At 49.7% G+C, this 14,012-nt stretch overlaps 1 protein-coding gene across 1 annotated transcript; it reads right to left on the bottom strand.

Moving 5' to 3' along the window:
- Nucleotides 1-1,596: 1,596 nt before the first annotated feature.
- On the bottom strand, nucleotides 1,597-10,249 carry LOC307225032 (kelch repeat and BTB domain-containing protein 13-like). The gene is made up of 4 exons (XM_079992681.1): nucleotides 9,914-10,249; nucleotides 6,048-6,779; nucleotides 3,838-4,138; nucleotides 1,597-2,559 (listed from the first exon to the last, which is right to left on the bottom strand). The coding sequence occupies exons 1-4, from the start codon at nucleotides 10,184-10,186 to the stop codon at nucleotides 2,165-2,167; spliced, it is 1,701 nt and encodes a 566-aa protein (XP_079848807.1). The 5' UTR covers nucleotides 10,187-10,249; the 3' UTR covers nucleotides 1,597-2,164.
- Nucleotides 10,250-14,012: the final 3,763 nt, after the last annotated feature.

Genomic DNA, 14,012 nt, shown 5'->3' on the forward strand with positions numbered 1-14,012 from the left:
CCTCATTTAACCTCCTGATAAGTTGTTGACGGCCCCCCGCTGCTACAACAATGGATCCGAAACTAGCGACCTCGTAAAACTGTCAAAGTCCTGTTACATTGTATCCATTTGTTTCCGCTCTCAATTTACAATATACACTTGACCGGCAAGAAGCCGAAAACTTCGGAAAATAATATAAAATCGGCCGAAGCTTCGATCTTCTCCATTTTAATGTTATTCTACTCGATTCCCTCCGGACTCCATGATGCTACCCTCGACGCCATAATCCCCGAACCGACAGGTCACGTACTCAGGGAAACCTTAATCCTGTCGGATGGTCCAGCCAAGCCCTTCCTCCGGACAATACCAGATAATGGGCGATGCATGGCTATGCCATTGTCTTGCCATCACCTGTACTCAGGAAACGTTTATGCATATCTCTACCACTCCAGGCAATCTCCGCTCTGCCTACCTTATTATACTGCTGATCTCTGTTCTACCTACCTTACTATACTGCTGATCCATACGATCTCTGCCCTGCCTACCTTATTGTACTGCTGATCTCCGCCCTGCCTACCTTACTATACTGCTGATCTATGTAGCCCCCACCTTGATTTGTGTAAACCCACCACCCAATTTCTTGTACTGCTGATCCGTGTAACCCCACCTCTTTATGATGTATATGTGACGTTTTCTGCACTGTATTCTGGGACCTGGAGGGAACCTTTAAAAGTTTATGTCACCCCACTCTCGGGGTTCAATGCCACTTGTTGAACCTGTTGCGCAATAAACTTGGGATCTCCGTTCATTGCTCCTGTCTCCGGCTGAACTCATTTTTCCGCTAGGACCCGCGGACATTGTCCGACGAGCCGGGTGGCAAGGAAACTCAGCACCCGGAATTTTTCCGTAACACTGCTTATTTAACTTATATGCAGAATTCATCATGCGAAAGGCTGGGCTGGATGAATCCCTAGCCGGAATTAAGATTGCCGGAAGAAATATCAACAACCTCAGATATGCAGATGACACAACCTTGATGGCAGAAAGTGAGGAGGAATTAAAGAACCTTTTATTGAGGGTGAAAGAGGAGAGTGCAAAATATGGTCTGAAGCTCAACATCAAAAAAACGAAGATCATGGCTACTGGTCCCATCACCTCCTGGCAAATAGAAGGGGAAGAAATGGAGGCAGTGAGAGATTTTACTTTCTTGGGCTCCATGATCACTGCAGACGGTGACAGCAGCCACGAAATTAAAAGACGCCTGCTTCTTGGGAGAAGGGCAATGACAGGCCTAGACAGCATCTTGAGAAGTAGAGACATCACCTTGCCAACAAAGGTCCGTATAGTTAAAGCTATGGTTTTCCCAGTAGTGATGTATGGAAGTGAGAGCTGGACCATAAAGAAGGCTGATCGCCGAAGAATTGATGCTTTTGAATTATGGTGCTGGAGGAGACTCTTGAGAGTCCCATGGACTGCAAGAAGATCAAACCTCTCCATTCTGAAGGAAATCAGCCCTGAGTGCTCACTGGAAGGACAGATTGTGAAGCTGAGGCTCCAGTACTTTGGCCACCTCATGAGAAGAGAAGACTCCCTGGAGAAGACCCTAATGTTGGGAAAGATGGAGGGCACAAGGAGAAGGGGGCGACAGAGGACGAGATGGTTGGATAGTGTTTTCGAGGTTACCAGCATGAGTCTGACCAAGCTGCGGGGGGCAGTGGAGGACAGGAGTGCCTGGCGTTCTCTGGTCCATGGGGTCACGAAGAGTCGGACACGACTAAACGACTAAACAACAACATGACTGTACTACTGCTTGGTTCTCTTAAATAGGGCTATGTTTAAAACTTGCCTTTGAGGTTTTCATACCTTCGTTGTAAACTAGAGGAAGCATTTCCAGCCCTGCTTTTGAGCTTGTTTGATATCACTTAAAATCTCATAATTTCTGTATTTCCTTCTGAGGAAACTGATTAGTTCAGTAAAACGAGTTTTCTAGCCGGCATCTCATAAAGTCTTCGTTTAATTCTAGTTTATTTTTTGATTTTTGTTATTCTATAGTCGATTACTTCTTGTTTCAGGGATTTTCACGGTAATTTCTTTTGTGTAATTTCTTGGTTCCGCGACTGTCTTATTTTCACTGGACAGACAGGAAAAGACAGACAGACAAAAGGGAGGAGGGGGGACGGGAGACTCAGAGTCCCTGGAGTCCCTTTGACTCTGTTTCTTCTTCCCCACAGCCTTCCGGGGGGAAGTGGAGCAGGAAGATGGCCTCGTAGGACAGGGGAAAGGGTGGCGGAGGCAGCGGGCGACAGTCCGGGACCCCGAGTTCCACTTCCAAGAGGGCGCCCAAGTCAGGAGAAGCCATATAGAGGGTGCCATCCAAAGCCAGGCCTTGCCCGGCCAGGCTGCACTTGGGCAGGGTCCGGGCAGGGCCCCACTGCCGGGTGCTGGGGCAGAAGGAGGTGACCACGTTGTCTTGGGCGTTGCCCCCCACCACGAAGAGGGGCTCCGTGCCGCCCAGGAAGTAGAGGCCAGGCAGGTCAGCGTCTGCCCGCGTCAGAGTCGGAAGCAGCTCCTGCCACGTGTCTGCAAGGAGAAGAGAAGGCGGGGATGTAACCACCCTCAGGCTGGACTCACAGCCCAGATCCCCTGCCCTCGCACCCACCGCCAGCCCTTGTTCATACCCCTGTCCTTCCCTGCCCACTTAACTCACAATCAGCCACCTCCGTCTTCCCCATTGTGTGCCCACTTGACCATGCTGATCAGTGGAACCGCCGCAAAATATCTGTTCTGCTTTCGTGAGAACTCCTGGCATGGCTGCACCTACACTTTGGAACTCCCTGCCTCTTGATGTACTCTTCCCTCTACTCTTTTCAGCACCCGCCGAAAAGGTTCCTGCTTAGAGGAGCCTCTCCAGATGTTTCGAAACTTACAAGTTTTAACCTGTTTTTAAAGTAAAGGTAAAGGTATCCCTGACCATTAGGTCCAGTTGTGACCGACTCTGGGGTTGCGGTGCTCATCTCACTTTATTGGCCGAGGGAGCCGGCGTACAGCTGCCGGGTCATGTGGCCAGTATGACTAAGCCACTTCTGGTGAACCAGAGCAGCGCACAGAAACGCCATTTACCTTCCCACCAGAGTGGTACCTATTTATCTACTTGCACTTTGACGTGCTTTCAAACTGCTAGGTTGGCAGGAGCAGGGACTGAGCAACGGGAGCTCACCCCGTCGTGAGGGTTCGAACCGCTGACCTTCTGATCGGCAAGTCCTAGGCTCTGTGATTTATCCCACAGCACCACCCGCGTCCCATAACCTGTTTTTAGTCTACAGTTATTTCAACTTTCTGAAAGTTTCAAATCATTGTTCATTTTTCTGGGTCGTAATATTACTATCCAGGGCTTTTGGGGGGCCAGAACTCACCAGAACTCAGTTCCAGCACCTCTCACCCTTGCCCTTATAAGAGAACAAGGTTCAAGGCTGAGTTCTGGCACCTCTTTTCCAGGAAAAAAGCACTGTGGTTATCTTTTTTTGTAAACCGCTACGAGGGTTTTCTTTTTTTTAAAAAAAGAAAAAATCAGTGTGTAAACCTTCTGCAATGAATAAAAATAAGTACTGACACCCCTATCTCTTTTCTCACACATAACACCACCTTGCCTTCCCCTCTCTGCGCAATGCTGTGGCACATGAGTGCCAACTTGGCAGCGCAACCATGGTGGGTGCTTTGCAGTGTGCCTGACCCTGGCACTGAATTTTGTGGGTACCTGGCTGATTGATGGGGAATTTTGTGGGTGCTCAGGCACCCAGGGCCCCAGGGAGTCGGCACCTATGGCGCGGCACATAGGCTGCTTCATTGCCCGCTCCTCACCAGTGGCCACATCGTAGCACAGCAGAAGTTTCTCCCCGGTGCGTTGTATGCTGCCCAGGGCATAGATGCAGCCGCCATGCGCTGTGCAGAGGGGCAGGTCGTGGGACAGGGAGACGGCGAAGGAGAAGTCGCCCATGGGGAGGGAGGAGACGAAGGCCCAGGAGTCAGCCCAAGGGTCGTAGCGCTCCACGGCCGTGTACAGACGGGTGCTGCTGTCTGGGGGCAGGAGCGAGTCCAGGAACCAGCCCCCCACAGCATAGATGTGGTGCCCCACCACAATGCTGCTGAAGTGTCGCCGGCGCTGCAAGAGGAACAGGAAAGCAGAGAGTGTCAGGAAGGGAGAGGCACTGCTGAAAGAGAATAAGATTGAAGGAATGGGTTTCTGTGCAGTCAGTCTGAAACGGGACCCAAAATCCTCATTTTTCCTTCTCCAAGGAAGCATTTCTAAAATGCAGTAACTTGAGCACTTGAGCCAATGTATAAACAGAAACCCAGCTGTATAAACAAGTGCTCAAAGCCCTCTCCGTTATCAGTCCGTGACGGCAATGGATGGCCTTGCCAGTTCCGAGTGGAGCAGGGATGGCACATCTGGGTCTTATCTTACACACTGACGCACAGACCTTGTCAGGTCTGACAAGAGACCCGGGAACGGTGCCAGGAGTGCTCTTAGAGTTGGTGATCTTCCTGCCCCAAGATAAGAGTATAGGAACAGGAAAAGGAACAACCTTTTATGGTCAAGAGTACCGGAACAGGAATATCTGTTTATGGTCATGGATGTCAACTTACGTGTATAAGCTGACGTGGCTGGATTCCTGGGGAAGGGGGGGAGAGGGTGCCTGGAGGATATATATACTGCATGAAATTTCTCATTTCTTTGGACTTGCTGTGGACTGACCATGCAAGTGCCTTCTGCTATCCGGAGAGCAGAATAAACTCTTTCTCTGAATCAACCTCGGTGTCATTTGACTTCCTTTCTCCCTCCTGGGAGCAACGCAGACCCCACCAATCGGTACAGTCTAATAAGGCTACAAGATGAAAATGATGTACCGGTGGTATCTAACCCTGGTTAAATTAGCAGAAATGTATAGAACAAGATCTAATAAGTGTTGGAGATGTAAAGACCAGGACCAGGTGCTCAGCCTGAACTCCTATTTACACGGAGGAAGCCGCAAAGGCCATTCACTGTTAATAACTCATTTTTAAACTGCCCCCCTTAAAAATCAAATCACCCCATGCTGGGAATCATGGAATTGGAGCTTTTCGTTTGTTTGTTTTTGTTTCATGCTCAGATTTTAGGAAACAAAGCAAATGGAAGAGGGGCAGATGAAAACGATGGACTTTATAGAAGTGGCGAAGCTGTCAGGAAGGATCCGTAACCAGCAGGATTGAGTATTCCACAAGGACAGGAGTAAATGTATATATACGATACTTGAAAGATCACTGTAAGCAATAAAACATCACTAGCAGGGTTGACTGAAGACTTGTAATGGGCAACTTCCTCCCTTTTAAGGATAATATTAATTTCAATGCTATCTGTAATGAATCAACTAGAATTGGAAAACGTACAAAGGCAGTGATATAAAGGTTAATTTTGAAAGCCATGAGACGGGAGGGACGGAAGTCAATAGGCTCTAATGAGCAAAAGAGATAATGTGGATACAGTGGTACCTCTGGATGCGAGCCGGATCCATTCTGGAGCCCCATTCGCATCCTGAAGTGAACGCAACCCACGTCTGTGCATGTGTGGGTCACGATTTGCCACTTCCACACATGTGCATGGCATCATTTTGACCGTCTGCGCATGCGCAAGCAGTGAAACCTGGAAGTAACACGCTCCGTTACTTCCGGGTCACCACGGAGCACAACCCAAAAATACTCATCCTGAAGCTACTTCAACCCGAAGTATGACTGTAATAATGATGTGGCTATACTGTATATTATAAAATGGAAAATCAATTTATACACACACACACACACACCCCGTATTTTTCCATGTATAAGACTAGGTTTTCCCCCTAAAAAATAATGTCCAGAATTTTGGGGCGTCATACATGGGGGCCATCTCTCCCCATTTTCTTAAATTGGAGTCCCCCAAAATAGGGGGGCATCTTATACATGGGGATGTCTTATAGACGTAAAAATACAGTGTGTGTATGTATGTGCATATGTGGTACCTGAGACACAGCCCTGGCCTTAGAGCAGGACCTGACCTTATTGGGGGCGGCGGTGGGTGCCCACGTTCCCGTCAAGGGGTTGTAGCGGAAGGCCGCCATTCGGAAGGTGAAACTGCGGGGGCCCCGCTTCTCCCGGTAGCCCCCCATGACGAAGAGGTAGTTGAGGAGCTGTGCTGTGCTGAAGCTCCACTTCTCGGCCTGGAAGGGCAGGCGGGTGGCACAGCGCCAGTCCCCCTCCTCGGGGGGCAGAGGGCGGTGGTAGAGGCCCCGCAGAGACTCCAGGGGGACCCCGGGAGCCAGGCTGATGTTCTCCTTGCGCAGGGCGCACAGCATGGGGTGTCCCTTGAAGCGGAGCTGTGCCAGCTCCTCCTGCAGTTGGGGGTCCAGCCGTCCAGTGATGGGGGCTGGCAGCTCCAACAGGTGGGCACTCAGGTAGCTGGACACCAGGGCCCTTAGCTCAGGGCATCCCACAGCCTCCGCAAAACCCAGGTATGACAGGCAGTTCTGGGGGCTCAGCAGAGGGCTCAGCGCCGCCCAGCACTGCTCCAAAAACCCCGGGAGCATCAGGTAGCTGGCGGTCTGCACCACTGGCAAAAGGTCTTCCTCTTCTAGGCTGAAATGCCCAGAGAAGACCCACTCCAGGATGGTGCGGAAGGTCCCCGAGGGCACGTGGCTCAGATCCAGCTGCCTCTCCGAAGCCTCCTGCATGCGAGATCTCGAGAGGGCCTCAAAATAGGTGCTCTCTGCCGCCAGGCGGGCCAGATCCACCTGCCAGGCAGAGAGAGAGAGAGAGAGAACATAAGAAAATTATGTGAGTACAGTGGATGCTTGGGTTGCGAAAGTGATCCGTGTGGGAAGCACGTTCGCAACCTGCGGCGCCGCATTTGCACATGCATGGGTTGCGATTTAGCGCTTCTGCGCATGCACAAAGTGTGATTTAGTGCTTCTGCGCATGTGCAAGCGCTGAAACCCAGACGTAACCCATTCCGGTACTTCTGGGTTCGGCACGGTGCGCAGCCCGAAATCGTGCAACCCGAGGTATGACTGTACTTGGAATTCGCGAAAATGACGGCGTCAATAAGAAATCAATCAACAGACAAAGTCAAAAAAGAATGGGAATGTTTTAACAATTACTTAACAAAACAAGGTTCCAACAATAAGACTTGGCTGTGTCTAGAATAATCTCGCAGATAGTAAAATATTCCTCTTCATTCCAAGATGAGTAAGAAAACAATGAAATACAGGGGAAAAAATAGGAATACTCAAACTGAAACTGTAATGAGGTAGAAGGAAGTCAACAGTATAATAAATTGAAAAGGGATTCAACCCAAATTGAAGGCTAAACACAAAAAACAGTAATATTGGTTTGAATTATATTAAGTATTACTTTACAATAGATAGGTATTTTTATTGTTTAAATTGTCATTTTGACACAGTTGTTTATTCTCTTCTTTTCTCCCCCTTTTTTCTTAGATATTGTGTTGTATACATTACTACAGAATATATATAATTTATACATTACTATATAAATCTTAGATTTGTAAATAATTTCACTATATATAAGTCAAGATCTAAATCAGTATAAGAATAATCATTGTAAGATTGTTTCATCTTCCTTTTTTCTGTTATGCGTGCTTTTTTCTATTTGCTTTTTTCTGTATATTTTTCTTAATAATAATAAAAGGACATAAGAAAACCACCTTCACTGGATGCATCCCTCTTCAAAGCCATTATCTTTGCAGTATCTATTGCATTTAAGCTCCATGCTTCTCCAAGGAGCCCCGGGTGACTTGTGTGGTTCGCCCTGCTCTCCTGCCCACTTCCCACAACAACCTTGTGAGGTAGTGACTGGCTCAAGATCACACCAGGTGAGTTTCATGGCCAAATGTCGGAGGAATTTGAACCTTGGTCTCCCTGGTCCTATGGGACATGGGTGGCGCTGTGGGTTAAACCACAGAGCCTAGGGCTTGCTGATCGGAAGGACGGCAGTTCAAATCCCCATGACCGGGTGAGCTCCTGTTGCTCGGTCCCTGCTCCTGCCAACCTAGCAGCTCGGAAGCACGTCAAAGTGCAAGTAGATAAATAGGTACCACTCTGGTGGGAAGGTAAACGTCGTTTCCATGCACTGCTCTGTTTTGCCAGAAGCGGCTTAGTCGTGCTGGCCACATGACCCGGAAGCTGTATGCCGGCTCCCTCGGCCAGTAAAGCGAGATGAGTGCCGCAACCCCAGAGTCAGCCACGACTGGACCTAATGGTGAGGGGTCCCTTTACCTTACTCCCTGGTCCTAGTTGGACACTCGAACCACTGCACCCCACAGGCTTTTGGGGGCCATCACTGCCCTCTTGTGTTTTCTAGGGGCCACGGCAGGTGAGAACTAGACAGAAAGGTGCATTTTTTAACTGCCTGTGGCGATGGGTTGTCGGAGCTTGTGGCCTGAGAGCCAGCCTTGATTCTGTTCAGAGACCGGAGCTGCCTCCCCTTGCTGCTATTTCCTCTTGCTTGCATTTAAAATAAAAATAAAATATTTATAAAGATACTTGCATACCACTGTGTATACAAATATGCATCAAAGCCATTTACAGCAATAAAACATAGAACACTACAGTAAAGCCATACATAGGTGAAAATCAGGCATCAGTTAGTCACAAGGACATGTTCTTAATCGCCTGCATAGAGGAAAAAGTTTCCAGTAGGAGTTTGAAAGTTGGCCCAGAAGGCGCCTGCTGAGTTTCCAGTGGCAGGGAGTTCCACAGGGCTGGGCCAATGGCACTCAAGATTTGGTTTCCCATCTGTGAAAGACCAAAATTGGGCACCCCCTTCTCTTGCTTTCCATCCTATATTGTTGTGGTGCCCGCTGCAGCACTCTCCTGGCTCAGTGCTCCCTGTGGTGGACTGGTTGCTCCCCTGTAAACCTGTCTCTATTCCCATGGTTGCCAAATGAGCCTCTCCAAATCGGGGGACGCTCTGTGATGCTCCTGCAGGTGATCTTAGCGACTGAGCTGGGCTGTAAGGGTTCAGACAGTCTCTGAGATATTCTGGACCTGAGTTGTCCAGGGCTTGGCAAATTGATACAAGCACCTCGACCTTGGTTGGGTAGCAGATGGGCAACCAGTGCAGGGTTTGGTGTTGCATGTTCTTCACCAGATGCTCCCATCAGACCACAGCATCCCGCACCTGCTGGAACTTCTGAACCAACCCCAAGGGCAGCCCCACATTGAGTAGTCCAGATTTGAGGTTACCCATGCATGGACTATAGTGGTCAGGCTTGTCCAGAAACGGTCATAGTTGGCGCTGTTGCGATTCCATTCCACCCTTTGCTGCAGACATGGGATTGTTACATGTCACACGTCTGTTTGCATTCCAGCACAGATTGCTGGCGTGAGTGGTACTTCCGCTCTGTATTGCTTCTGTTTTCCTTCTCTCTCCAATGTTTTCTTTGTCCTGGTTTATGTTTAATAAATGCGTAGTTTAGTATGTGTCTGCAGCCTCAAGCCTCTTCTGTTGCCCAGTTTACACTGCTGAGTAAAGTGTCCTCAAGTCTGCAAGCTTGAGTCACTGAGCAGAGGATCTCCGCAGCGGCAAGGCTGAAGGGAGACACTCCAGCTGGGACTGAGCCAGCTGGCCTTTTGACCCCCCCCCCCCCGATTCTAACAGGCTTGACAGGTGAATTTGCATCTGACTCCCGGGGAAAGCCTCCATGCAGCCTGGATAGCTCACCATGGTTAGATAACCATGGTGCCGATAACACCAAGGTTGCAAGTTCTATCCCCGTTGGGGACAGCTGTCTATTCCTGTATTGTGGGTGGTTGATGATCCTTAGGATTACTTTCAACTCTACAGTTCTATGATTCTACGATTCTTGCCACCCCTTAGCACAAGAGGGCACCCCGCCAGACCCTACCTGGAAGCTGTAGGGCTGTGTGTGGACCGTGAGCAGCTCAGCCTCACCATCTCCTCCCCGGTAGACCCTCAGCTCGGGGCAGCTCTCCCATGGCTTGGGCAGGGGCCCCTGAGCACCCTGCCTTTTCCAGGACAAGGCGATGAGGCCCCACAAAGCCCAGAGGGCACCGGCCAGGAAGTCGAATGCCCGCTTGGCGAGGCGGGCCCAACCCAGCCAGGCAGATGCAGCAAGAAGCCCCTGTAAAGGGGTCGAGCGCAGACCTCCATGGGGCATGGCCAGGGGATCATTTGCAGGTCAGAGCGCCCCTTCAGCCGTCCCAAAGCACACACAGGCCACGGCACAGAGTTTGGCTCGGGCGCCGGAGCTATTTTTAGTCTGTGTTTACAGCAGAGCAGTCATGTTGGTGCCCAGAGCCGTCACCAGGAGCGGAAGGGGCCACAGACGTCAGAAAGTTACTGGGGAAGACTTTCGGCTGGGAGAGGAGAGATCGTGCAGAACACTAACGTTGTGTTTCGTTAGCCCCCAAATGGAAAACGAGCGAGGTCCCAACCAAAGAAGCATGGCAACTTAAACTGCTGGAATATGTGCAGCTTGCAGATCTAACTTACAGAATAAGAGAACAAGAAGAACATTCTTGTAACAAACTTAGCTGGTCTCTAAGGTGATACTGGACAATTTTTTAAATTTATTTCAAGAAGAACATTCGTTTAAAGAAGATTGGGAAATGTTTATTGAATATATGGGGGGAAATGGCGTGCACTTGGAAAATGTGGGGAGCATTAAGATAAATTCAACAGTGTAAATAAGTTTTGATGGAAGTAATATACAGCAGAGCCTCAGGTTGCGAACGTGATCCGTGCAGGATGCACGTTCGCAACCCGCAGCATTCGCAACCCATGTCTGCGCACGCGCGGGTTGCAATTTGGCGCTTCTGCGCATGCGCGACCGCCAAAACCAGAAGTAACCCATTCCGGTACTTCTGGGTTTTGGCAGTCCACAACCCGAAAAGACACTACCTGAAGCGGCTGTAACCCAAGGTATGACTGTAATGGAATACTGAATGGTTTCGTTTATATAAAATATGCAGGGATTTATGCTATGCAAAATGAACCACGGAACGAGAAGGGAAGTCAGATATTTTAAGGTCGTTTAAATGTTACAAATATTATGCATAAACGTATCCTTTCGACTTGACAGCTCAGGGAAGTTACCTAGCTTTAAAAATCATATAAAATCAACTCCTTTGCCAGTTTCCTTCATTCCACCGCCAATTTGCGTCATTGGCTAAGGGCTTGGAAACCACTCGGTCCCCTCCATAATCCCTCAAGCGGGAGGTCACATACTCACAGGAAGGTACTCATAGGTGTCGATCGCTGGGCAAAAGCTCTCCTCCGGACTTGCCCAGGAGGCAGACTATGCAAACCAAAGTTCTATTGCTGTTTTGCAGTAGGTGCTTAGAATGTACTTCCCAATACATATCCTGTATTTGCCTGTTCCCTTGACACATTCCTCCTATGTGAATCATGTATAACCCTCCCCTTTTCTGATGTAGCAATGATGTTCCACGAACTGCATGCTGGGATAAGATAGAAACTTTTAAAAGTCCTTGTCACCCCATCCTCGGGGTTCAAAATTCCTCTTTCAACCTGTTGCGCAATAAACTTTGATCTACAGCTATTTGCTCCGGTTGGTGGCCGGACTCCTTCCTTTATTCCGCAGGGACCCACGGGCTCTGCCTGATGAGCTGGGTGGCTGAGCAGCCTCGCACCCGGATTTTTCTGTAACAATGATCAAGGCTCTGGAAGCCAGACCTTATGAGGAGCGCTTGAAGGAGCTGGGTATGCTTGGCCTGGAGAAGAGGAGACTTGAGTGGAGATAGGATAAAGGTAAAGGTAAAGGTACCCCTGCCCGTACGGGCCAGTCTTGACAGACTCTGGGGTTGTGCGCCCATCTCACTCAAGAGGCCAGGGGCCAGCGCTGTCCGGAGACACTTCCGGGTCACGTGGCCAGCGTGACATCGCTGCTCTGGCCAGAGCCAGAGTCGCACACGGAAATGCCATTTACCTTCCCGCTGGTAAGCGGTCCCTATTTATCTACTTGCACCCGGAGGTGCTTTCGAACTGCTAGGTTGGCAGGCGCTGGGACCGAGCAGCGGGAGCGCACCCCGCCGCAGGGATTCGAACCGCCGACCTTTCGATCGGCAAGCCCTAGGCGCTGAGGCTTTAACCCACAGCGCCACCTGCGTCCCTGAGATAGGATAGCAACCTTCAAATATCTGAAGGGCTGTCACATGAAAGAGGGAGCAAGCATGTTTCCTCCTGCTCCGGAAGGGAAGACCCAAACCGATGGCTGCGAGTTACAAGAAAGGAGACTCCGACTAAACACCAAGAAGGACTTTCTGATCTTCCTTGGAGGTTTCTAAGCAGACGTTGGATGGCCATCTGTCATGTTGGATCTACTTGAGATTCCTGCATTCCAGGGGGCTGGACTAGATGACCCTTGAGGTCCCTCCCAATTCTATTATATTGGTTGCTGGGGGTAGCAAGTGGGGGGAAGTTTCTTTTTCTTTTTCTTTTTTTTAAAGAATTATAGCTATTTGTTTACTGTCAGCATAAACAGTACCGTGCAGTTGCCAGATTTTTCAGAGGAAAAACAAATACATGACTGTCAGGGAACTGACATCAAAGGGAGAAACGGAGGCAGGGCTCCAGAGCGACGCCGGGGAGGGAACCAGCAGAGGGGAAGGGTTTGAGCGTGGCACCAATCGAGAGGAGAGGGACACGGAGGAAGAGGTGTCAGGGCTCCAAGACCCTTCAAGCGAAACTAGCGGAGAGAGCGCTGGCACGCCCCAGCCTTCCCCTTACTTGCGCAGACGCGTTCCGCGCAGAGAACATAGGAGGAGACTTGGGGTCAAGCAGCTTTTATGCTGGAAGAGGTTCAAGAAATGCCCACTGGCGGATTCTGCAAGTGACTAACAGGTCACGGAGGGCGAGCTCTAACCCTAAACATGGTTGAGCAATCGATCTAATTGAAGTGGAGGCAGTTTACACACAAGTAATCACCCTACACCATTACAATGACCAATTGAAAAAGCAACCTATTGAGACAGTGGAGAGAAAGAGGTGAAAATTCTACCTTTGCTAAGAATTTAAAACGATGCCCTGTATTCTGTAGACAACTTTCTACAGAAGTGTGATGACCAACTTTATTCCAAAGAGTCAGAAGCAATATTTTTTACACTTAACTGGGAGTTAGGGGGAATATTACGTTTGGCCTAATATATTCTTCCTTTCAGCCTTCTTTAAAATTCTCAGTATGGCAGGAATCCCTTTTGCTCATATGCTGACCAGATATATTATCCAAATGGATACATGCGTTTGATACCATCAACCATAACATCCTTCTGGACCGTCTTGAGGGGCTGGGAGCTGGGGGCACTGTCATACAGTGGTTCCGCTCCTTCCTCCTGGGTCGTGTTCAGAAAGTGGTGGTGGGGGATGAGTGTTCAGACCCCTGGGCTCTCACTTGTGGGGTGCCGCAGGGTTCTGCCCTCTCCCCCATGCTTTTCAACATTTACATGCAGCCGCTGGGAGAGATCATCAGGAGGTTTGGGCTGGGTGTTCATCAGCATGCGGATGATACCCAGCGCTACCTCTCTTTTAAATCAGAACCAGTGAAGGCGGTGAAGGTCCTGTGTCAGTGTCTGGAGGCGGTTGGAGGATGGATGGCAGCTAACAGATTGAGATTGAATCCTGACAAGACAGAAGTACTGTTTCTGGGGGACAGGAGGCGGGCAGGTGTGGAGGACTCCCTGGTCCTGAATGGGGTAACTGTGCCCCTGAAGGACCAGGTGCGCAGCCTGGGAGTCATTTTGGACTCACAGCTGTCCATGGAAGCACAGGTCAAATCTGTGTCCAGGGCAGCTGTTTACCAGCTCCATCTGGTACGTAGGCTGAGACCCTATCTGCCTGCGGACTGTCTCGCCAGAGTGGTGCATGCTCTGGTTATCTCCCGCTTGGACTACTGCAATGCACTCTACGTGGGGCTACCTTTGAAGGTGACCCGGAAACTACAACTAATCCAGAATGCGGCAGCTAGA

This window comes from Podarcis cretensis, assembly GCF_951804945.1.
Source record: "Podarcis cretensis genome assembly, chromosome: 10".
In the NCBI taxonomy this organism is placed as follows: Eukaryota; Metazoa; Chordata; class Lepidosauria; order Squamata; family Lacertidae; genus Podarcis; species Podarcis cretensis.

Bases quoted from the DNA above. Each gene is read 5' to 3' on its own strand.
- LOC307225032 (XM_079992681.1), bottom strand. From the start codon at position 10,186: ATGCCCCATGGAGGTCTGCGCTCGACCCCTTTACAGGGGCTTCTTGCT. The intron at 6,780-9,913 runs GTAGGGTCTGGC...TCTGCCTGGCAG, and splicing joins CACAGCCCTACAGCTTCCAG to GTGGATCTGGCCCGCCTGGC. The intron at 2,560-3,837 runs GTGAGGAGCGGG...TTCTCCTTGCAG, and splicing joins GTGCTACGATGTGGCCACTG to ACACGTGGCAGGAGCTGCTT.